Below are 25,308 nucleotides of genomic sequence, written 5' to 3' on the forward strand. Positions count from 1 at the left end.
TTCATAGTCAAAAGAGAACCAAGGGCCAGACACCAGGCAGCAGAGATGTGAGTCAGAGAGTCAAAAGCCAGGTCAAATGTCAAGGACTAGAGGCCAAAGGAAACAGAAGACCACAAAACAAGCAAGCAACCAGAAACCAAGGAATACAACAGTATCAGAGGTTAAGGCAAGGCAAAAGAAGCAGATATGAGGAAGAGCAGTGAGGAGACTTTGGAAATGAAGACATTTCTGCCTCTTTGATGCTTTTGCTGAAGAAGAATAAATCCCCCAATTCAGAACTGTATCTGGGAGAAGGTGACATGCATGAGGAGACGGTGAGTTGGCCCACCTGGCTGACAAGGGAAATACAGAATCTGACAACACAAAGGAAGGCAGGCACTACAATTCCAGGTGATCCAGCAAAGGACAACTGAAGACCCCCTCTGCTCTGGTGCTGGCATACTGGCTGTCACTTTGGAGGGCTGGGTTTAGGTATCACCACGTTAAATTTGAGTAGCTGTGCCAAATGGGCAGTGATGTATATGGGCTAGGCCTTCGTGGTCTTAACAGCTGGATTAAAGGAGGGTAGAGTATATCAATCTACTCACTTACGTTTTTCTATAACATGCTCAAAGGAACTACATTTACTACTCCACAGGTTCTCACTGGGCAAAGGCTTACAAAATGAACATCTGCAATCCTTCCAGCCAGTTTAGGATTTGGCCTCTGGTAGTCTGTAGAAAGATATGCCTACCAATGTTGGTATCAACCTCAAAGGCTAGAGATAATCTCCAGATACCCTATTTCTGATACTCATTTGGGGAGTCAGAGATGTCTACAGCCCAAGAGGATGGGGATTTAGAGTTGGCCTTTAATGACTTGGCTCTGGTAGCAGTACCTGCCTTTCTATGTGCCCATCAGAATCTGTTCTGGTCTTATCTCTGCCCAAGTAAGCTGACTCACCAAAAGGACTGGGCCTCATAAGTGTTGAAGGTGAAGGTTGTCAGGGACAGCATCCAGCTAACAGGGCGGCAGAGAAGCAGCAGTAAGACAGAGGTAGCTAGGCTGGGGGTCGGGGAGGGGGGGTGCCTACAAATCTTGTTAATCAGAAACGGTCAGGTCTTGAAGATTGGCCTTAGTTAGGGAGGAGAATGCAGGTCCAGAGCCCAAGACCTTGATAAGAGTGAGTAGGAGCAGTAAGCTCTGATCCTAGGCAGAGAACAGTTTTTTTTTTTTCTGCTTTGTTTTACTGCCTGGTACAAGTATCTTATTTTCTCAAGCTGTACAGTGGGGCTAAGTACTTTTTATGGCTGAGTAGTATTTCATTGTATAAATATACCACAACTTCTTTATCTGGTCATCTGTCAATGGACATTTAGGTTGTTTCCATGTCTTGGCTACTGTAAATAGTGCTGCTATGTATGAACATTGGGGTGCATGTGTCTTTTCAAATTAGAGTTCCCTCCAGATATATGACCAGGAGTGTGATTGCTTGATCATATGTTAAGTCTACTTTTAGTTTTGCCTGTTCACTTCTATTTGCCTTTCCCAGTAGGCCATGGGGCAAGGACCATGTCTCAACCTTCCTTCCCAGCTCCTTGTCCAGTGCCTGGATCACAGTAAGTAGTCAACAGATGCTTTCTGAATGAGTGCATGAATAAATGAAGGATGAATACATGATATCATTATTTTATTTGATAGGAAATGCAGTAAAAAGGTGGAAGGCAACTGTCTCAGCCTTGCCTAGTCTTCTCTCACGTGAGGGTCCAAACTGGGCCGCAGGAGGCTTAGCTGAGGAAAACTTCCATTTTCCTCTCCTGAGCACCAGGGCCTTCCTGCCTTCCACCAGGCAGTTCCTAGACAACACTGAGGAAATGAACAAGAGGGTAGTTCCTAAGTGGCAGCTCCTGGGACTCAGAGAACTCCCTCTGGAGCCACAGCCCCCACAAAGTGCGTTTTAATTTGCTGATCAGGTTGTAATTAGATTAGAGGTGGAAGCACATGTAGGAAGTTAGCTCACATGGACCTCGATGAGCTCCTGCTTTCAGAGCAGTGGGGCATCACACTGTATGGGAGGACAGTTATATCGATCGAGGTTAAGGTTTTCTGCTCTCAGTGGCCAGAGGGGTTTGGGGTCGTGTCACATTATTTAGGAAAGAGCGAGGAAACCTGTGGTGTGAGCTGAGGCCTAGGGTGGGCCAGGCGCGTGTCAAAGACGGCTGGCGAGCAGCTGGAGTTGGTGAAGCAAGAAGGGCAGTGATCCCAGCTCCAGGTCATCCCCACACAATGTGGAGCTTTAGGAGAAGCTCCTCCAACTCCTCCTCCCCTCTACCCCCACATCCAAGCACAGACACTGTGATGAGTGTCACGGGTCCCAAGGAGAAGACAAAGAGTTGACCTATTCTCCACCCAGCACACACCTCCATGAGGGAAGGAAGCAAAGAGGTCACAGTTCAGGAGGTCTGCTGGAAAGTCAAATGAGCTGTGGCTCATTCAGTCTACTGGCTGGTCTTCAGGCGGTCGGGAAGGCAGGGTGGCCCGACCAAAGGCACCGGCATGTGTTGAATCTAAAAGTTCAGTGGCTCAGCGGCATGAGCTGGGGGTGAGGGGATGGGAGGCAGTTTTCTTTCCAAAGCCAGCCTCCTCAGGAAACAAACTAAAGATTAGGTAGGAAGCAAGGCATCTGTGTAGAAAACGTGCTCTAGTTTCCTCGAATTAGGACAATGTTTTGTTTACTTCCCTCAAAAGGTAAAGATCAATAATTATAATAAAGCAGCCTCAGTGTGTTGAACACTTTACATTTGCTATTCCAGATCCTTATAACCACTTGCAATGAGGTACCAGTCCATTTTATAAATGAATAAACTGAGGCTCAGCAAGATAACAGGAGTTATCTAACTGAACACATTAAATAAGCACAGGAACCAAGTCAAATCCATGTCTGTCTGGGGCCAAACCTGATGCACATTCCCCTAAACCACACTGGTTCTCACCTACCCAACCATCCATTAATTTGTATTAATATCCCAGAGTGCTGGACCCTTACTATGTACCAGAGACAGTGATATTTTCAGATGGTCATAATAGCTAGCTGGGATAAGTGGGAGTCTGATTCAGATGGACAAGGGTCAATATCAGCAGTGGGCCTGACCAGGTGAGATAAATTTGGGCAAGGCTCAAGGAGGGCATGGCACATTAAGCAGAGGGCCATGGAATCAAGACTACCCATCACAAGGTTTCTAGGACAATCCCAATTTTACATTCTTAGCCTAGTTCTAAACACTTTCATGTCTTTCAATCTGTGGTTCGTAAAATATGGTCACCAAACCGATGGGCCAGTGTGGTCAAGCCCTGGTTGTCAGGGATTCTTTCCACAGTATGGGCCTAGACTAGGCTCTCTTTAGGCAAATGATCCATAAGAGCATGCTGGGGCTGGTGTGTCTCTCAGACTATACACTAGGCATCACACTAAGCAGTTTTATATGCATTTGAATCTTTAATCACAAATGCTGAGGCAGGTGTTATTATCATTCCCATTTTGTAGATGAGGAAACAGAGCTGGTAAGAGGTAGCGCTAGGTTTAAACTGAGGTGCTCGTTCCAGAGCCTTTGTTCCTCACCACTTTGCCACACAAAACTAGACTGTGCTCCCCAAAGCAGGGACTGTGCCTGACCATCTGTTCCCTTGCACACAGAGCCCAGGACAGGCCAGTAAATATTTGTTGAATCAATTCACTTCTGAGGCCTTAACACTGCACTGCTCATGCATATGCTAAGTTTTCAGTCAGCTCCTGGGCTTTACTTGCTAGTTTTGCTAAATTAGGCCTTGGATTTTACAAATGGTTTTTTCATTTTAATTGTAGAGTGACACCCTGATCCCTGTTAAATTTTTATCACTACAGATTTAACCACTGTTCTAGCCCACCGTGTTCTTTTTTCACTTCCCTAATTCTTTCACCCAACATATCAGCTATCTCTCTGAGCTTCATTTAACCAGTCAATTTGGTTCGCATTTATCAATGGTCTCAATAGAATCAGTGATATGATTACTGAATACGAGTCTGTGGCTTACCAGTGTAGTTTGCTTTCCAGTCTGATATTCATTCCTATATAAAAAATGAACCAGATCATTCACCATTCATTAGTTTGACTAAACCATTTGCCACATTATATTTTATCCACATAGACATCATGAAACAGCTAAATATCTTGCTGCAACCCAGACACACCTACTATGTTTATTGTATATTCCTGACCCACCCACCTGGCAATCTTATTTAAACAAGTAGCTCATGGTACAGCGTGGGTCCGACGTCTTTAAAGAAGAGGTGCTGGAGTGGACCATATCACAGTCCCTAGAAATGGAACACCTTTCCCCGGGCTGCTGAACTGGAATGGGCACTGGATACTCTTTTGATCCCAACTGCTCCTCTGCATGAAGACAACACTGAACACAGAACCACAGGATGGGATATAGGGCTGGAGAAGGGGGGTACCCTGAGACTGTCAGGTTAGGCAAATGAGCTGGCATCGCTTTCCAGGGAGCAGTGTCTGGGTGGCCTGAGGTCAAGGCATGCGTCTGCCAAACTAGAAACGGGTGCATGCTGGAACTGGAATATCATTACTACGAAACAGGATTATCTTGAGCAATGATTCTAAATGGGATTAGAAATGACTCTTTGTTACTCAGAGATAATCAGCCACAGCAGCAGGGATGGGAGAGATGTCAAGCTCGGCACACTTTTCTGGGGGCATGGTGCTGGCATTCTGGGCACCTGGCCAGCACCCTCACCCACCCTTCCTTGCGGGAAATACTGGGCACTGTTCTTCCCCGGGCAGGTAACCACCTGGGACAAGAGCCAGCTCCACATCAAAGCGCCGTGCTCTGGGGTCCCGTGTTCTAGGCCCAGCTTCTTAGATGAAAAGGAGTGGAAAAACAATTTCCAAAGCCCTACCGCTTCTGTGTCATCTATGAGATACTGGGTTGAGGCAAGTAACACCCCCACCTCCATCAAAGATTACCTGCAGGAAATTCACTAAATTCCTCTGAGGTCACCCACAATCAGCAGCAGCAGTGTCAATCATAGTAATAATAATTAAGGCACTACAACTGCTACTATACTACTATTAATTAGCAAATCCTTATCGAGTGCTTACTACATGGCAGGCATTGTTCTAAACACTTTACATATACTCACACATTTAGGGTAGCTCAGCTTATTATCTCCATTTTTATGGCTGAGGAAACAATCACAGATAAGTGAAAGAACTTGCCGAGGTAGATGACTAGTAAGAGGAAGAGCTTGGATTTGAACCCAAGTGGTCTAGCTCTAGAGCTCACAGCTCTACCACAAGCTGGACAGTCACCACCGGAGAAGATCATGGCCTGTGTTGGATAAGGCCTTTCCTTCACACTCTCTGGTCTTCAGACCCTGCCAGTTCCTCCCACGAGCTCTAGTACATCCCTACCTTCCCACCTTTGGGAGCCTATGCTCACAATGGTCCTTATTCCAGAAATGCTGCCTTCCTGCTCTCCATCTCTATCAGTCAAAATCTTGTCCATCTTTCAAGGCCCACCTCATATGAAAGGGCCTCCTTGCATTAGCTCTCCCTCCCAGCACTCTAGCTGATCTTCTCTGGGGTACTGACTATATTCTGCCTCATTCTACAGTTAAAGTGGGGCTTGTTTTAATCCCTCTTCTGATAGCTTTTTTGAGGACAAGGAGTAATTAGTCAGCTTTTAGATTTCTCAAAATCATCCAGTACATAGTGGGCCATCAAGAACCCCTGCCTGAGTTGACTTGACTCCTGGTTCTGGCACATCATTCATTCCATGGCTTTGCTCCCTGCATCTTCCCTTCACAGGCAGCATAGTTTAGTGGAGATAATAAGGCTTTGGGGTTCAGAGGGACCTGGCTTCAAATTCTGGCTCCCTCCTTCACTTATGGACAACTTGGGCATCTCTGAGCTTCATTTTCCTTATCTACAAAATAGAGATAATAATCCCTCCCTTTTAGGACTGCAGTGAGGATAAGAGCCAACCTGGGAAGTATTCAACATGGGCCTGGCACACAGAAGACACCCAATCAACTGTAGTTATCATCATCACTTAATGGTCAGGAGATCAGATAGCACAAAGCCAGCCTTGGGACGAAGGAAGTACCACTCTGAAGCAAGCAGCCTGGCCAAGAATAGGCTGGGGACCTTGGGAATAGTCTGGAGGCCTCCAAGGCAGGACAGACCTCCACGTTGTCAGGCCTCCTAAAGACCTGTGTTGAAGCACAGGTCCACATTGCTCTGCCTCTGGCCAGCCAGCAAGGAAGAAGAGCCTCCCAGGGAGGCTGCCCTGGTCCAGCTGCAAGAGTAGCTTCACCTCTTCGCTCTAAGAACACATGTGGAGCTGTCAGCCCCACAAAGAAACGCCTATAAGACTTCTCCTGCAGGACAGCAACCTGGCTTGGATTACTGGGGTTTTTATAATTAATTAATTAATTTTAAATTGAAGTATAGTTGATTTACAATGTTGTGTTAGTTTCTGGTGTACAACATAGTGATTCAGTTAGCCACTAAGAAAACAGTATGGAGGGTCCTTAAAAAACTAAAAATAGAGTTACCATATGATCCAGCGATCCCACTCCTGGGCATATATCCAGGGAAAACTCTAATTCGAAAAGATACATGCACCCCAATGTTCACAGCAGCACTATTTACAATAGCCAAGACATGGAAGCAACTTAAATGTCCATCAAGTTGTGTCCATATATACACACACACACACACACACACATATATATAAAGAAGATATATACATATATATAAAAAGAAATATACATATATGTTATATATACACACACACATACATACTGCTGGGTTCTTAAAATTAGGGTTTAACGTCCTCCTCCCCTTAGCAAGGTAGAGGAAAAATAAGCAAATGCTAAAAATAAATGACTGCTATAAGGGGGAATTAAATGGTCTTCAGCCAAGGATGGCGGCATTTTAAAATTAACAAAGCCCAGGTACCACATCCAGGAAGGCCTTGGCAAATGCGTGTTATCCACTCATTAGCTCAGCTCCTCAGGGACCCTAGCCAAGCAGGGAAGGCAGTGCCGGGAAGCAGTCCTTCCGATGCTGATGAAATGCACTCCAGGAGAAAAGGCAGAAGGAGGGAGGGAGACTCTTGTGGGGAATTTCAAACAGTTCTGCTGGAGCTTCCTTCTCTGCCTGGCAGTCTCACCTTCTCTGAGGCAGGGGATTTCAAAGCAACCAGCAAGCCCAAGTGGGTTCAAATGTGAATCCGCCCCGAACCACATCACTCTTTCAGGATCTTTGGTTCCTGAAGCACCACAATGGCCACACTATTTATGTGGTCTACCTGCATGGTAGTCCAGGGACAAGGAACTCAAGAATGTTGTGGGATGAGAGGCAAGCTCCCAGTTCTGTACCCTGCACTTTCTACTTGCTATAAAGAATCATATGATGCTTTGTGAAATTATATGAGCCCACTGTATACCACTTGTGAAGTGAATTTATCATTATTCATCAGTAATTCTACTCCATGACATAACAAATTGTGTGAATCTTTATTCTCTACTAACAGTCAGAATATACAGTACTCTAATGTAAGATACCATCGACAATAAGAATTCAAAACATTCCAGGTGACCATAAACAGTACGAATTCATTTTGACACTACAAACATGAATTCTCAGTATGCCAATGGTCACAATTAACAGTGAAAATTAGAGAGATGGTGGCTTTTTAAAAAGTTTTTTTTAAAGTTGGTTTATTGAAGTATCATTGATACATAAATTTCATCCTTTTAGATGTACAATTTGATGAGTTGTGGGACACTATCATAATCAAGATTTAGAATATTTCCATCACCTCAGAAGTTCCTTTGGGTCCCTCCTCCAACTCCTAAACCCTAGCAGCCACTAACCTGATTTCTGTCCCAACAGAATTGCCTCTTCCAGATTTTCATATAAATGGAATTATACAGTAGGTAACTTTTCATGTCTGCTTTTAACTTAGGATAAAGCTTTCAAGATTCGACCAGGTTGTTACATGTACAAGAAGTTTGTTCTTTTTTTTTAGTGCTGGGTTATAGTCCACTGTATGGATATACCATAATTTGTCCATTCACCAGGTGATGGACATTTGGGTGATTTCGAGTTTTTGGTGATTATGAATAAAGCTACTATAAGTATCTGCATACAAGTCTTGTTGCAGATGTATGGTTTTATTTCTCATGCACAAATACCTAGGAGTTGGTATTGCTGGGTTACATGATATATGTAATTTTACATTTATAAGATACTGCTAAAGTGTTTTCCCCCAAAGTGGCTATACCATTACGCAGTCCTATCAGCAGTGATGACAACTGTTCTGCAACCTCGTCAGCACTTGGTATTATCAGTTTTTAAAATTTTGACCATTAGGGTAGATGTGTAGTGGTTATCTCACTGTGATTTTTAACTTGCATTTCCCTAAATGCTGAGTAACTTTTCTTGTGATTATCTGGCATCCATCCCTTCTTTGGTATAGTGTCTGCTCAAATATTTTGCCTATTTTTTAAAAATTGGGCTATCTTTTTAGTATTCATGTGTAAGAGTTCTTTATATCTCCTGGATACTATTCCTTTATCAGGCGTGTTTTGACAGCTTCTCTTTTGAGAAATTAGAAATTATAAGGATTTAAATCATACCATGTTTCTTCCAAACCAATATCCTCTGCACATACATGCTAATGAAGAAAACAGGAAAGAACTAAACTTTCCATTTATAAATACCTTAGTGCCACTGGATAGAGGGTCAAGCAGCACTTAGTACCTATTAAAACTCATGAGACTATTTTTACCTCTACAATAAGCATCCAACCAACATTAAGCTTTAAGGAAAGCTACATCTGGAGAAATGGCTGTCCTATAAACAGCTTTTGGCCCCCCAGGCTCTGCATCTCCCAAAGCCCTGTTCTGGTCCATCAGGCTCCTGGAATGGTCAACAGTCGTCACACTCCATTGCTGGCCATTGTCCACTGGGAAAGGTAGGAGGCTCCCAATCCATCCCTCAGTGAAAGAGCAAACAGTGGGGCCTGTGGCTGCTTGGACATCAAAGTTGAGCAAACAGGCCTGGCAGGCACTGCCTCTCCGCCTACACATCCTGCAAATGCCATGTGAAGGAGCATCCCTGAGGGGGTCATGACTTTCAGCTTGTCACAGCACACATCAAAGTTTGCACCACACACGAACTGGGTGCATGGGTTCGAATCAAGTTGCCCAAGAGCGGATACTCAGCCATTGTGTCCAGTTTTAATCCCATGTTTTCCCAAGTAATTAGGCCTTCTTGCTTATGAACTTGTGACTAAGTAAAGCATCACTGAGAGGTTGTAACATCAAAGTGCCTTCCACTGTCTGCCCATGTTTGGTAAAATTGGATTTCTTTCCCTTCTTAAAGAAAAACTAATTGAATTTAGCTGAAGGCTGGGTATATTTGCACGAGCCAGAGGAGGCTGTGCTATGTCACAGTGGTCATCTTGGGACCCTGTGGCTTAGCCTTTAGCTGGGGTGGGTCAAAGTGCAACACAAAGTGAGGCACCCAGACTCAGGCTAAACAAGTGCCTGTGGCATGAGGCTTACAGGGGGCTCACTGTGGAGACGGGGCCAGCCCCTGCCGACCGCTCCTCAAGTCAATACTACACCCAAGCTGTTACTAGGCTGGCAAAAGGATTGTCCTAACAGAATGTTGGTAAATCTTTGGCAAAACAGCTACTGAAGACAATGGCCATCACATTGCTCAAGTCCTTGATGTCATCAGCCCAAGTAAGCTTCTTAAGGCAAAGGCTGTGATGCTTACTTAGTATCTGAATCCCCTCTAGCCTAGCACATCAGCGCTTGACACATTATAGTTTTTTAAAATGTTTGCTGGATGCATAAAATGGTAATATAATATCAGAACAAAATTCCTCTCTCCTGAAAAACTGAAACTCTCTTAGATCTCTTTTTTTCCTTGCTTGTCAGGAGACTTCAATCTAAATTCATACTCGATTCTACTAATTACCTGAATTTACAGCCAGGTATAGCCTGGTCCTATTTATGTAAAATTATACACACACAGATAGAGATATAGATATACAGTGATCAACCTCTAGTTAGAGGGAATTCAGCTGATGGCTACTTTCTTCTCTATATTATTTTTACAAAAACAATAAACCTATTTTTGGAAAAGGAGATCTCTAGTTCAATCCTGACAGAATTATCTTTCCTTTTACCAATATGACTTCTAATCTTGATCCAGTTTTAATTCTTCTGTGTACACTTGTATTTGTATTTTAAGTCACCTCAAGCTTTTTTAGAAATAAAGGGAGAGAATAAATTATAAATAAGTTCCGTTTATACTTTTAACATTTTGTTCCACAGTACTGTATTTTCTGTTCAAAATTAAACAAAATACCACTCTTCTTTATTACTGAAAATTAAATAAATAAATACACATATAAATAAAAGTTCACAAGAAGTTAATCTCTTTAAGGATAGAGACTACAGTGTTCCCTAAGGACTCGACACGCACTAAAGGCAGTTGAGGGTGAAATGACTGGGCATCTGTCAGTCTCTCTCCCTCGAGCCTTGAATCTGCTGCCCTTCTACCTTCCCTTGATCCAAATTCATTTCGAGGTGGTGGTATTTCAGGCTTGGTCAATATGATTCCAGAAGGGTTTGGGGACTGATGAGAGGACAATCAGCACACTTCTAATGAGGAAAAATTTCTTGGCAGATTGTGCTGGGATGGACCCGATAATCCTTCAAGACCCCTCCCACGGCACCCTACCAATGAGGCCTACTCACCCTGACCAGTGTATGGCATTCCCTTTTACCAGATTCTACTTTTCCTTTTTTTCCATAATTCACATTATCTTCTAATGTATTATACAGTTTACTTATGCATTATATTTTTTGTTTATAGTCTGTCCCTGCCTCTCTCTACCCAGTGACTACCACTAGTATAGAAATAAGCTCCTTGAGGAAAGGGATCTTTGTCAAGAACGGTGCCTGGCAAAAAGTAGGTGCCAATATTTTTTTGTGGTATGAATAAACAAATCCAACCTGAAAGTGTGCTATTTTCAATAAAAATCTGTCCTCCCTGAGTACTAGAAGGAAGAGGAGGGCACAAAATAGAAGCTTAAAACACCAATAATTAGTCCTAGGAACCAAAGCAAGTAAATAAGCCAACATTCACTTTGCTCAATGCACACCACTGATTTGCTAATGGCCCTGGATAGACAGAGCAATCAGTTAAACCAACAACTCAATAGTTTCAGAGAGAAATGTCCTCGAAGCACATCTACTAGCTATCTGCTCGCTGACTGGCAGGACTCTTACAGTGTTATTCCTATCCCTTCTCAACACTGAAAATACAACACACAGAAGGGCACACAACCCCTCCCTTTTCTCTACCTCTGGATATCTCTTGCAGATGGAGATACATACAATCTGGGAAAGACAGGTGGGTGGGGTGGAGGGGAGGGTATCAGTGGTAGAATAAACACACATGTGTTTGTAGATAGAGAGGTCTAGTGCAGGCGGCAGAGAATAACATCAACCATTTGTAACCTGTAGCATCTATCCACTCTGCTACCACATTCAGTCCCCTCACACCCTCTGCTTTGATAATATCCTGTCCACACTTCTCTAACATCACTGATTACACTATACTCTGTCTCTCTTCCTGCCTGTCTTTTCCACATTAGACCAAGAACTCCCAAGGCTTCTGATTTCCCAGTAATTAGCATAGACCCTGGCCCAGAGTAGAGATCTACCAAATGTTTATAGAAATAATTGATTTTAGGTAAAGAAACATGGTGTCCACAGAATTCTGAAATTCAACTAAGAGTCACAGCCAGGACTGGACTCCAAGTCTCTCAACTGTAAAGCCTATTTACTTTTTTTTTTTTTTTTTTAAAGACTAAGCACTTGGGTCTAAAGAGGCATATAAGGGGACAGAGTGCTGATATCAAGTTCACGACAGAGGAGCAGGGAAGAGAGAACTAGCTCAGTACGGTCTGAGGCAGCGCCACCCTGACATTATAAAATCCCCGTCTGGTTGGTTTCCACCACATTTACGACTGGCCAGTACTGGTAGATAAAAGCCTTAAAAGTCTGCTTGAAGGAAAATGAAAACTGGTATCTGCAACTATCAATGTCAGTGGCTACTACTGAAGTGCCCTGTCTGCCTTCTTTGAAAGTATCTCCTTTGCTGTTTTTCAATCAATTCTTTTGCACAATCACAGCTAGAGACTGGGATGGAAAGGCAGCATTCAGCTCAAGCCCAGGATCTGGCACAGGGAGGCAGCAGTGAGGTACAGCAAAATACACAATGTCTGCAGGCAGCTAGACCAGGTTCTAAATCCTATCTGTGTGACCTTAGACACATCACTTTACCTCTCTGGGCTTCAATTCCCTTCGCTGAAAAATGAAAATAATAGTATGTATCTTGTAGGGTGGTTGTGAGAAGGGATAAAACTCTTTATACAAAGTAGACTATTTCAATCTTTACTCAGATTGGAATGGGGGACCGGGTAGGAAAATAATAGCAGGGCCTCCAATGGGAGGGAAGGAATGTCCCCCCTTCCCTAATTTCCAACACAACTTTCAAAGGAACAGCCCAATGGAGCCCTTGCTGGGGACAGTGACTGCAGACTCCTTAACACAGACAGATAACAGATAATGGAATCGTGATAATAACGTGCACAAGTACACCTAGCCACTTAACAGCAGGCTTTCAAACATTTTGTTGCTTCAATGCAAATAACTCGCCTAAGGTCACAAAGCCAACGAATGATGGAGCTGGGATCCAAAGCTACATCTTCCCTCTCCATATCTCCTATACTTCCCATTGCACCAGGTGTAGACCAGTACCTTGGGCTGAGTCCATTTCCCTGTCTTTGGAGAGGACAGCAGGGGGACAGGCAAGGGCAGGAGAAGGTTCAGGATCACCATCTGAGGAGCTCTGGCTAAGGGAGACCTGTGTGGAAGGAGATCTCTCACCTGTCGTTTCGGTTGATGGCTGCCACCATGAGTGCTGTCCAGCCAAGTCTGTGCCTTGCGTTGACATCTGCACCTTCTGACAACAGTCTAGAAAAAGAAATATTTTCATTCTACAGCTTACCAGGGACATAAGAGTAGAAGAAATGAGAAATCAACAAACAAGGTGGCTGGATGAATCTGGAAATAGTTAGAGGCCTTTGAGAACTAAATACCCATCCCAGCTCCTGTGGCCACTCCCCGCAACCCCTGAATTCCCCTACCTCTCTCCCTCTTCCTTTAAATGAGTTTGTCCCTGCTGTTATCCTCCCAGCCCTCTGAGGAAAGAATGTGCCTTCCCTGTCATAATACACTGACACTCCCACTCCCTCTCTGTCCAGAAAGCTCCCTCCCTGCCTCTCTGTCTATTCTAATCCTACTTTCATGCAATGGGGTACAATACTGGCTTGAGGACGCTCTCTCAAGAAGGCTTCCTGGATTCATCCAGTCCACAGGTCTCTCCTCCTTCCTTAGAATTTCCCCGTGCTCAGCGCCAAATGCCCAACAACACTTCTCATTTACGTAGTTCTCAGTTTACAGAAGGATTGTACTTCTCAAGTTTATCTGTAGGGTGGCTGTGTGGAAATTGGAACTCTTTGAGCCCAAGGAAAGATGGAAAGAAAAATTGAAATGCTAGATTAGGTTTCTAGGAAAGCCCACGTGAGCCTACTTGACTCTACGTGCCAATGCCTAGTACACAGTAAGAGCTCAAGAGTTGTTGGATAAATTAACAAACATGAGGTTTTAAGTATACCACTAAAAGCCTGAATTCTGGGTCCTAGTAATAGGGAGCCATATTACATGGATAGAGAGAAGGAAAGCAAAGAGAACCAACTCTAACTGAGCACCTACTACAAGAGGAACTACCTTGGAACTTTACGGACATCTCTCATTTACTCTTTAAACAAGCTTAAGGAGCTGATATTAATCTTTTCATGGGGGCAGTAACATGGCTCATGGAGGTGGAGTGACTCGCTTAAGGTCACAAAGTTAGCTAAGGGGCAATACAGTGACTGGAATTCAAGTACATAGTGGCTCTGTAGCCTGAATCCTCACCTCACCAGCCTTCCTCTATACTGAACCTGGAACTGGAAGACACAAGACTAAACTGACTCCAGCAAATCAACATGACATGTGCTTGGTCCTGTGCTGAATTCTGTGATGGGGGTACAGAAAAGATGTAGGGTCTGCACTAGGGAATTCAGTTGTGGAGGGAGGACTCATGATGGCAAGAAACCAAAGCCTGTAGTGTATGGTTTCCCACAGACGTGTGTAGGAGGCCAGGAAAGAGGGAGACCAAAATTTAAGAGTGTTTCACCAACAAGGCAGGACCTGCTTATGAGGAATGTGTGTTTGGGGGAAATGATTGCTCTTCAGTGGGTTCTAGATGAAAAGACACTGGCAGAGAGTCCAGAGGCTTGGGGTTGAGTCCTAGCACCATTCTGGTACCATAATCTGTAGTAAATGCTTCTCCGGACCAAGTTAAACCTCTGTGCTGTTGAAGTAAACAGGTGATGAAGGCTTGGAAGAGGAGACACATCATGTACTCATTTATTCGCTCAGCCTGTGCTGGTGCAGGGAATGAGACAGGTACTGACAAAGCTAAAGGGGAGAGAAACCAGCAAGCACATCACCACACATAGAGTGTCATGAAGGAGGTACAGGCTACAGGTGTACAACCAGCCTTAATGACTCAGAGGGCCTCTCTGAGGAGGTGACAACCGAGACAGCCAGACAAAAGGAGACAAGGGAGGGAAGGAATGGTCCAGGCAGAAGTAAAGCCTCTCATCCAGAAGAGAAAGCGGCAGGGGTATATTAGGTCCTGAAAGAGGTCTGGCATGACTGGGGCACAAAATGTGAGGGGAGAATGTCAAGAGAGGAGGTTGGGAAACCCTCTTCTCTCACTTCTAGCTTGAAAATTTTCTTCTGGTGAAAGTCCTGGGCCTCCTACCACATATACTCTTAATCATCTTTTATGCAGAAACAATTGTCTATAGCCAAGAATGTTAAAAGAGGGGTAGAACCCTGGGGATGAATCTTCTGTGAGACAAAAATCTCTTTTTGAACAAAACCTTCCTAATTTACAAAATTTTCCCCTGTTTAGCAGGCCAAGTGGTGCCACAGACAGCACAGGGTTCCAAAAGTTGAGAGATTGGAATTCTGATCTTAACTGTGACTCTGATTGGATGGCCTCACTTCTGTAGCCCTCAGTCCACAAGACTGGAAAATTAGGAAGGGCTGAAGCAAATCAAAGAGGTTTCTGAGGGAAAAGACTCAAACTATGCCCTGAAGAACAGGAATAATTTAAAGAGGGAGGAAGTGCATGCCAATCAAGACAAAAGGAACAGGATACTGTTATTCAAAAGCAAGGAAGTGATGGGAAGGTACACTCAGAGACCATAAAGTAGATCCATCTGTGTGATAATTAACAGTACAGAAACAGACAGCTGCCAAGGTATGCAGGGCCTCAAAAGCCAGGCTAGGAGGCCAAGGCGATGAGCATAAAGCTTTTTTGAGCCATGCATTCCTTTGAGGATATGATCAAAGCTGATGACTCTATCCAGAAAAGTGCACAGATGCGCACACATGCTCCCCCCCAAAAATTTTTTTTACACATACAATGTCCAAGGGTTCATAGGTTCCTTTGAAATCAACTGTGGACCCTAGGTTAAAAACCTGTTCTAAAGAGTTGACAAATGCCTGGCATGTGTGCTACTGTCCTGCACTCCTGCATCTACATCAGAAATTAGGAATCTCTCCCAGCAGCTCGTTCCCATGGAGCCTCTGAAAGAGCCTCAAAATCCTTCTCAAGACTGGTTCTAATCAGTCACCATCAATCAACTGAAGCTGGCAAAGAGGAAACCTATTTGCCATTCCTTATTTGTCACTCCATAACCTATTTGCCAAACCTATTTGCCACTCCATAGCTTAAGCAGATTCAATTTGAAAGTGGGCAGAGTCAAAAATGGGGACAAGGAGACCAGTTTGGAGGTTACTGTGATATGGACCAAGGGAGAGGAACTAGGGCCGGGAAATGAGAAAGTGGGTGTGGCTAAAAGAAACAGTGCAGGCAGAATCCTTTACGCCTTCGGTGAGTCAATGTTCTGTGTTCCCTTCCTGGGCCCTGAGAATTCTGGAAGCAGCACTTCTCTGGAGGCAGAGCTGAAGAAAGAAGACTGAGATGCTTCCTCTTTCTGCCCCTTAAGGGTTGAGTGTAGTGTAATAAAAAGGAAAGGATAAATAAAAGGCTTTGGAGTAAGCTGAATCCAGGCTTTTGACCTGGATTCAAATTCTGGTCCAGCTAGATAATGCTGAGCAAATCAATTCGAGTCTCACATTTTCCACCTATCAAATAGGGACAATAATCTCTAATTTGCAGGGATCCCCCCCAGTCCCTGGCATATAGCAGGTATTCAGTACAGAGTGGTTTCTGCCTGCCACCCTACCTTAATTCCATCTCTTTGATGGAACAAAGATCTGGTCTGAAGTTGGTAGTGGCAGGTTGACCAATACCCAGGGATTTTAAAACAGGGTCACACAGGATGACCTGGGTAATTCAGCCAGGCTGGCTCCAGGTACTCCTTTGTTCATTTATTCAACAAACATGTGCACACACCCACTGTGTCTGGCTGTGTGCTGGTTACTGAGAGGAGACAAGATGAAGGTTCTTACTTCCTAGGACCTGAACCAAGCAGGATTTTCCTTTATATATATATATGTGTGTATGTATGTATGTATATGTGTGTGTATATATATATACACACACACACACATAATCTTTATATATGTGCATCTGTTTATCATTTTTTTCACAAATAACTGCATTTTAAGATATGCTCATACTGCTAAGTATATAATAATTCCATTTAAAAATTGCTACTTAATTTTCCACCAGATATTCCCTCTCTGCTCTCCCAGGGATACCCACCCAGGTAACCTCCATCTCCCAGCCACTGAAAGCAATGCTAAAAGAACATCCTCTTACATGTACCCTTTTGGACTGGTGTGAGTATTTCCCTGGATTGTAGGGTTATAGGGTTTACTTTACTTGATTTGACTAAATAGCACCAGAGTCCTCCCCAGGAGAGCTGCTCCATCTACCTTCTCACCAGCAGGACAGGGGTGTTTCTGTGTACTGCCAACACCTAGCAGTAGCCAGCTTCCTAATCACTGCAAATTCAATAGGGATCTCACATTATTGTTTTAAATTGTATGTCTCTGATTACCAACAATTTTGAGCTACTTGTTATATGCATACTAGCATTTGGGGATTTCATTTTCTGTACATTACAGAGGTTTCTTTTAAGAGGAGGGACTGCTGGGAGAGAAGGTTTCTCCAAACTTGCAATCCTTTCAATGAAGAGTAGATAAAGCATAGGGTAGAAGCAAGAGAACTGCGTTCTAGTTCCAGCTCTGCCACCTCCTACTCGAATACCACAGGGTAGTTATATTATCTCTCTGCGCTTCAGTCTCTTCATAGGTCCACTAGGGTTTTAAGAGGTGACACTGAAATCTGAAGGAAAGGGCTCCACAAACCTGAGGGGTCACTCCTAGGAGGCAAATGTCAGTGTTCTTCACTGCGACACCAGCTTTTAAGCCCTGCCCAGCAACCTGACTGAGCATCGCTCTTTGCAGCCTCTTGGGGCTGAGGTATAATGAAAAAAGCAATGGCCCTGGAGTCCAAAGGCTGGAGTTCAGATTCTAGCTCTGTCACTTACTAGCTGTGAAATGGGGGATATATTAATTCCTATTGTGCAAAGTGGCTGTAAGGATTAAAAGAGATACCACAAGGCAGAACTCCACAAGGAGTGGTGGCACCTGGTAAATCCAAGAAGGACTAAAGCAAGCATAAAAACCACAAATGACCCCAACTCCAAACAACTTTTCCTCTTTCAGAGCTGGGTGGGCTCCTCTCCTACTTTCTCTCTGTGTGAGAGCAGTTCCAAAAGTTCAGATTTCACAAACCCAGGTTTCTTCCATTTCATTTTGTTGCTTTGCAAGTGAATGCCCAGCGGGCAGTCATTTCAAAGTCCTGGGCCAGCTGGGCGGGTGACTGCCTGCTGAGAGTGGCTGAAAGGGCCTCTGAGGCCTGAGAAAGCCACCCTTGCTCTCCCCTGTGATTTTCACCAATGGACAAAATGCGGCAAGTGAATTAATCTCTTTTAAAAAGAGCAATGCTTGTGACAGAGCACGGTGTCTCCGAAAAGGTTAGGATTCCATCATCCCTGAGATGATGAGTGGAATGTTTAATATAGGTTGCCACTCAGGGCAGAGCAGCCTGTGTCGGGGGGCTGGGGAGTGGGGGTGGGCACTGCAGGCCTTTCTAGGTTCATTCAGAACTTGAAGAAGATCCTTCCCTAATGAACTAGGTCTCCTGCTTGGCAAGGCAGCAGGAGGTAGCACTAACTGGGGGCTGACACAGGGTAGAAGCTAGAGAGGAGACCACACTAGCAGTCCCGAGCTGAATCCCAGCTCCTGTACAACTCTCAGGCAGTAGAGTGGGGAGGGAAAATAAGGAGAGATCTTGGCTCAAACACAGGCTCTATTGGGTGGGTAGCCGTGGGTGAGTGAGTGACTTAAACTTTCTGGACCTCACGTGGTTCCCTCATCTGAGTGACAGCTCCTGCTCTCTGAGCCTGTTTCTACATCTGTTTAAAAAGGAAGAGGAGGACCCCACTGGCCCTATCCTACTCCATGTGTCATGCAGCAGCACCATGAAAAACAATGAGACAAACTAATATAAAAGCACTTGGTATGCAATAAAGCACTGGACAAACAGAAGAGCCTATGCTATTGTTATTATCATTTTTCCAATTTCTGTCTGCCTCATTTTAAGGAATTAAAGAGTAAACTAGGATGATATATGAAAGGTGTACACAGAATTTGGTACATAAGTGCTCCAAATTTTCTGTGGATTGTTGAATGAATGATCTCAAATCCCCAGGCAAGGGCAGTGGTAGAATAAGGGCTTCCTAGCCCAAGAGCTGAAGATTTCCAGAGGAGAGTAACTAATCAAGGGAAAAAAATAAAGCTGCTCCCATCTATCAGGGATCCAACAGTCCTGAAGGCGATGGACCAAACAGGCAGCAGTGGTTACCTCTGCTGGGGAAGGGGGATGAGGGAGTCAAACTTTCACTTCCTGCTGTGAACACATCAGTATTGTTCGAAGTTTTGTTGCTATTTTTTATAATAAACATACTATTACTCCTAAGAAAAAAACTTTCTTAGAGGAAAAAACCCCCCACAAAACCCTTACCCTTTCAGTTGTCATATAGTTTCCTAGCTTCCTTGTCTCAGTCCCCGGTAGTCGCATGGCCTCCTAGAAACAAGGATGTGCCCTGTCTCTGAGCTCCCAGTGCTGCTGGCACAGTGGCCCAGACCAGAGGGCTCAGGGGCTGAACAAATGAATGTCTGCAGCATTTCCCTATACAACTCTCTCACCAGTATGCCCATATACTTGTGTGCCTGACTTTTTCATAGAACTTAGGCTCCTGTGTACATGTGGGACGGTGTGGGTGGGGCTTCTCACTCTCAGGGCTGAGGACACTTAGACACAGGCCAGAGGCTGGAGGCCATGGGTTCCAGTCATGGCTCTCTCAGTAACTAGCTTTGTGACCTGGATAAATTTGTCTCTCTGGGCCTCACTTGTCTCTGCAGTAAAATAAGGGAATTGAATTAAATGATTTCTCAAGTCCCAGCCAATTCTAAAAATCTTTGGATTCTAAACATGTACAGTATCAAAATTGAGAAGTGGATTCCTAGCAGGCATAGGCACCAGCTAGACTTCCAAAGAAAAGATAACTCCTCGGGCTTGCTATTTCTAGGAGAGAAGGAGGGAGAGAGTCCCAGATGGGTATGGGACAGTTACGAATTACTCCGGCAAACCAGCTCTTCTACTCAGGGGAGGGAGGTACCACTTGATTTTTTCTTCCTCCTTCTTTATGACTAATCAATACAAAGCGGCCACTGAACTTCAATTGTGTATTGTTCCAACTGATTTCCGGATCCTTCACATGAACTGCCCTCAGCTGCAGCTGGGGAGGGGGCTGAAGGGTGGGGAGGCCTGTCCCACCTGCATCAGAGGCCTGGAAGCAGTGAGCCATGCAGACTCAATCATGATCGCTATCTGGGCAACAGGGCCCTGGTTGGAGCCTCGCAGAAGGCCCTGTTTACAGTAATAACAGCACCAGGCCCTGCTGTCTGAGCTGAGGCAAGGCGCCTGGGGCTAGAATCTATACACAGCCTCCATCTGCGCCTTATCTACCCAGTCAGCCTGGGCTGGGAGGGGTGAGGTAAGGGAGGAAAGGCTGCTTTCAGACCCCAGCCAGACCTCAGACTGCCAGTGGACTTCAGGCAGGTCCTAGCACTCCAACTCCACAGACACAAGGCCTCTCTGGCATCTTTTGCTTTCTCTACTTGAACTGAACACTCTCCTTCAAGGCCTCACTTGCGGCCCTTCCCCTAGGAAGCTCTCCAGATGCTCTCACCCTCAGTGAGACTGCCCGGCCCAGCACTGCCATACCCGGACTACCCCAAAGAGCTGTGCGTAGGCAGTGAGGCAGAAGGACCAGCAATTATGCAGCACTGACAATGAATGCAGGTGTGTTGCGTAATGTGCCTGTGTGCTTCATAACCAGTTACTTCCTATCATGTAAACTTTAAAAATTTCCAGACATAAAGAAGGATCTGCTGAGATGAGTCTGGTCAATCCTTTCTCTTATACATACAGATATGGAGGCTCAGACAGCACCAGGCCTTGAAATAGACTGATTCGGGTATGAGCTTGCACCTGTCTCTTCCAGGCTGTGTGACTGTAAGCAGGCCATTCTAACCTCTCTGAACTTCAGCCATTCTACCTTATTCGTCTGCCAGACCTACCTAACAAGGGCACTGAGATGAAGAGATGACCAAAGGACATAATGTATGTGCAAGCATTCACATCTTCTAAGTGTTAGCTATCATTATTACCATTCAAAGGCACACAGCAGAGGAGCTATATCAGAATCTCACTGAATACTGCTGGATTAAACAGAATAAAACCAAGGCTGGGGGAATCTTTTTTTTCCCTATCTTTCTTACAGTTTCTAGCAGGAACTTAGCACACATTAAAATGCATAGATTATTAATTTTTAATTTTGAAACAATTTCAAACTACAGAGCAGTTAAAAAATAGCACAGACTCCAGAAAAACCCCTCAGATAAATCCTTCACTCAGAGTCTCACCACATTTTGTCTCAGGTGCTTACCATTCCTTTTTTTCTTTTCTCCTAGACCATGAGAGAGTTCATTTCAGACATTATTCCCCTTTACTTCCAAATAGTTATACACATATTTCCTAGTACAAGGACATTCTCTTACATAACCATTAATCAATAATGATCAAATTCAGAACACTTAACATTGATAAAATATTTTAACCTAATACAAAGTCTATTTAAATTTCTTCACTTATCCAAATCGTATCTTTTATAGCAATTCAGCCCCTGCCGTGGATCCAGATATAAGGCAAGATCGAAACTGGAATCAAGCATTGCAGGTGCCTTCAGTTTCCTTTCATCAAGGATAACTTCTCAGCCTTTCTTTGATATTCATGATACCAACATTTTTGCAGAGTACGGCCAGTTTGTTTGTAGATTATCCTTCAATCTGGATAACATTTTTTTGAGAAACCACAACCCATCATTCGGCTATTCATTCCATAAACTTTACACGAGACTGATTATTACAGCACTCTGAGCAGGATACTAAGGGCACTCTGAATGAATTCTGCAGTATCCTTGACTTCAAGGTGTTCACTAGACAGCTACACACTTGACAAATAACTAAAATACAAGCAGGGGACATGTGAGTGTAAGTCAGAGCAAAAGCCACAGGGATGACTTCTTGAAGGCAGAGACATGAGCTGTACTAGAAAGGATGGGCAGAGCAGATTCCTCTAATGAGCTCCTGGGATCTTCTATGGGAAATATCTCTGCTTCCTAAAACAGTGTGCACCATGGCTGGGATTCCATAAAATTCGAAAACCAACAATACGAGGCCAGAAAGGGAGGGAGTGGTCCAGGACACCCTCATCTGGGTACCTCTGCTCAGGGCTCTAAACAGCTGCCTTGGTGACTTGGTGACAAGAAGGCAAGGTCTGTCTAGGCAGCTGAAGTGTGGAAAAGGGCCATGAGCTCCACCTACTGGCACCATAGCAGGCCTAGAGGCTGCTGTGGAGGGCAGCAGGGCAGCAGGGCAGCTGCCAGGGAGACACAGAAGTGGCTCAGATTTCTTAAACAAGGTTGGCACTTGAGCTGCCACTGCCAAGCTCCAGAACCCTATGAGATTTTCAGTAAAGAATGGACTGGGCAAAGCCAAACACAATACCTGGCCCTGTCTAGACAAGTGGGGGCAAATTTTGGCCTTCATTAATTCAGGTTTGTCCCAGTAACAAAACTCAAGTAGCCTCTTCTCCAAGCCAGGCTCCGTGCTGGACACTGAGGGTACAGAGATGAATCAGACATGGATCCTGCCCACAAGGAGCTTCCAGTCTGAACTGGGGCTGGGGAAATTGGACAAGTAAGTATACAAATAAGTGTTTTAAGGAACACAAGTGCTCTGACAGCTGCCTGTACAGGTTCAGTGAGCACACAGTATGCTTGGCTCTTCAGGTCTTGCAAAGCTCTTGAATGGTGGAGTTCAAAAGAGCTAACGTTTCTTGAGCAGCCTACTATGCATCAGGCACTTAGCATTTATAATCTCACATGTCCTGTGATAGAGAAGGAGCCTGAGTCAGAGAGAGAGAGGGCAAATGACTTGCTCAAGATTACATGGCCAGTAAGTGGCAGCTGGGGACTGGAGCCCACACTCTCTCTACTGAACCATCCTGCCTTCCAGGGCACATATCCCAACTTCTTCCCTTCTTTCCCACATTTAGCCTGGAGCTAGCACAAGTGCATGAGAGGTGTCTGATGGAACTAACCAACTGCCAGGAAAAGATAAATAAGGAAAAGCCTTAAGTGGAAAGGAGGTTATCTGAGGGACGAAGATTCGCTTTGATTAGTTCTGCTTCCTAGAACTTTCTCCCTTGGAAGAGACCCTCTTCTCTTAGACTGAAATCCCATTTTCTTCTTCATGGAAGTCTCCATACTACCAGCACTACTTTCACAGTCACATGGCAATATGATACTTCAAAGTGGTCTTGCCTCTAGGTTAAAACAAACTTGGCAAACAATTCCAATCAATGGATGATAGAAGCACAGGAAGCCCTAGTTCTCTGTAGACTGGGATGACTGCAAGCTTAACAGAATCTAGAAGTATAATACAGCTGCCAAGAAAACTAATACAAGCTCAGCCCATGTTAACAGACTCATAAAATCTCTAAAAAGGGGATCACTGCCCTGCTGCTCACAGTAAAGTCATGCCCCACTGGAATTCAGAAGGGGCAACAAAAACTCTGTGGCCATTTCTTTAGAAAATGACTAGGATGAGAAGACTTGAAACTATAATTTAGGGAACCAAGGCTTATTTGGCTTGGAGCACTGTCTCCTAATATTTAAAAATCTGCAACAGGAAAAGGGAACTGTGAAGTCCTGGAGGACAGAGCAGGGACCAGAGGGGAGTTGTAGAGGGAGCTAACTACATAACAGCAGCACACCCCGTGTCGTGCTATGCCAGGTGCTCTCACAACATTACCTCAGAATTCATCACAACATAAAATATTTTTCTAATTACAAAGGCTTTTGCTTACACTTCTCCAACTGCACAGAATGTCTTTCCACCCAACTGCTTGTATCCAAATATTACCCTTCTCCAGGACCAGACTAAATGCCACCTTGTCTATGGAGCCTTAACTTTCTGTATGTACTAATCACAATTCTCTTACCAGAGTGCAAGTTTCTTGAAAAGCAAAGGTAATCATGATACATCTTTATGCTCCTCCTCAATGCTGAATGGAGCATATTGTTCATGATGAGCCTTAAGAATGAATAAATGCCAAGGAAAATGTACAAATTGCCAAAAAGCACATGAAAAGATACTCAACATCATTAGCCATCAGGGAAATGCAAGTCAAAACCACAGTGAGAAATTACTTCACGCACACTGAGATGGCTCTAATAAAAAAAGACAATAACAAGTGCTGACAAAGACATGGAGAAATCAGGACTCTCACATTTTATATTGTTGGTGAGAATGTTAAAATGGCATAGCCACTTTGGAAAACAGTCTGGCAGTTCCTTAAAATGTTAAACATAGAGTTACCATGTGACCTAGCAGTTCTACTCCTAGGTGTCTACCCAAGAGATATAAAAATATATATTCACACAAAAACCTATACACAAATGTTCACAGCAGCTTTATTCACAATAGCCAAGAAGTGAACATACAACTGTCCATCAACTGATGAATGTATAAATAAAATGTGGTATATCTATACCTGGAATATTATTCAATCATAAAAAGGAACAAAGTACTGACAAATGCTACAAGACAGATGAGTCTTGAGAACATATTAAATGAAAGAAGCCCATCACAAAAGGCCACATATTGTATGAGTCCGTTTATATGAAATGTCCAGATAGGCAAATCCATAGAGAAAGTCAATTAGCAGTTTCCAGAGTCTGGAGGCAGGGGGAATGAGGAGTGACTGCTGATAGGACTGGGTTTTTTTTTGGGGGGGGGTGATGAAAATGTTCTGGAATTAGACAGTGGTGATGGTTACATAATCTTATAACTATATTAAAAGCCACTTAACTGTGTATTTTAAAAGGGTGAATTTTATGATATGTGAATTATATCTCCAAAGGAAAAAGAAAAGATAAATGAATGAGCACATGTCTGATTAGAGTCTGCTTATCACTCAGGCGGCAGGGTGTGCCTCATATCTAGAGATGCCCAACTGAGGGATGGATGTTGCCCTTAAGAGGAGACTTGAACACTGGAGAGCAAGTGAGGCTGGAGAGAAAAGTGTCTTGTGGCCCATCGAACCCATCAGGGGCTGCACCTGAGCCCTGCTTGACCCTATGAAGAATACTGCTCTGCTTGCTGGACTCTGAACCCCTGGGAATTCCAGAGGCCTCCCCCAATTGTTTATGCTTTACACTCTGCCCCTGCTCACTGTCTATCTGCAAAGGCTGGTCAAACATACAGACTTCCTGGGAGGCCTGGGTGCTATCCCCCCAAACAAAAGAGCATTGAGATGGAAGCCTCAGCTCAGACTCAGGGAGGATTCTTATGTAGCCTTCTTGGGCCTCCCACCCACATGAATGGAGGAT

The 25,308-nt window shown here is 44.2% G+C and overlaps 1 protein-coding gene across 5 annotated transcripts in view; it reads right to left on the reverse strand.

Annotated features, from left to right (window-relative positions):
- The window catches only part of CLPB (caseinolytic mitochondrial matrix peptidase chaperone subunit B), a 127,392-nt gene that overhangs the window by 84,091 nt on the left and 17,993 nt on the right, over positions 1-25,308 (reverse strand). For 4 of the 5 annotated variants that reach the window (XM_006181620.3, XM_032489286.1, XM_032489284.1 and 1 more), the window contains one exon: positions 13,019-13,105. The exons of the other annotated variant lie outside the window; for it this stretch is intronic. In XM_006181620.3, coding sequence (XP_006181682.1) covers positions 13,019-13,105 — 87 coding nt within the window. The remainder of the gene's footprint in view (positions 1-13,018; positions 13,106-25,308) is intronic. 5 annotated transcript variants of the gene reach the window in all.

The sequence above is a fragment of the Camelus ferus genome, chromosome 10, assembly GCF_009834535.1.
Source record: "Camelus ferus isolate YT-003-E chromosome 10, BCGSAC_Cfer_1.0, whole genome shotgun sequence".
In the NCBI taxonomy this organism is placed as follows: domain Eukaryota; kingdom Metazoa; phylum Chordata; class Mammalia; order Artiodactyla; family Camelidae; genus Camelus; species Camelus ferus.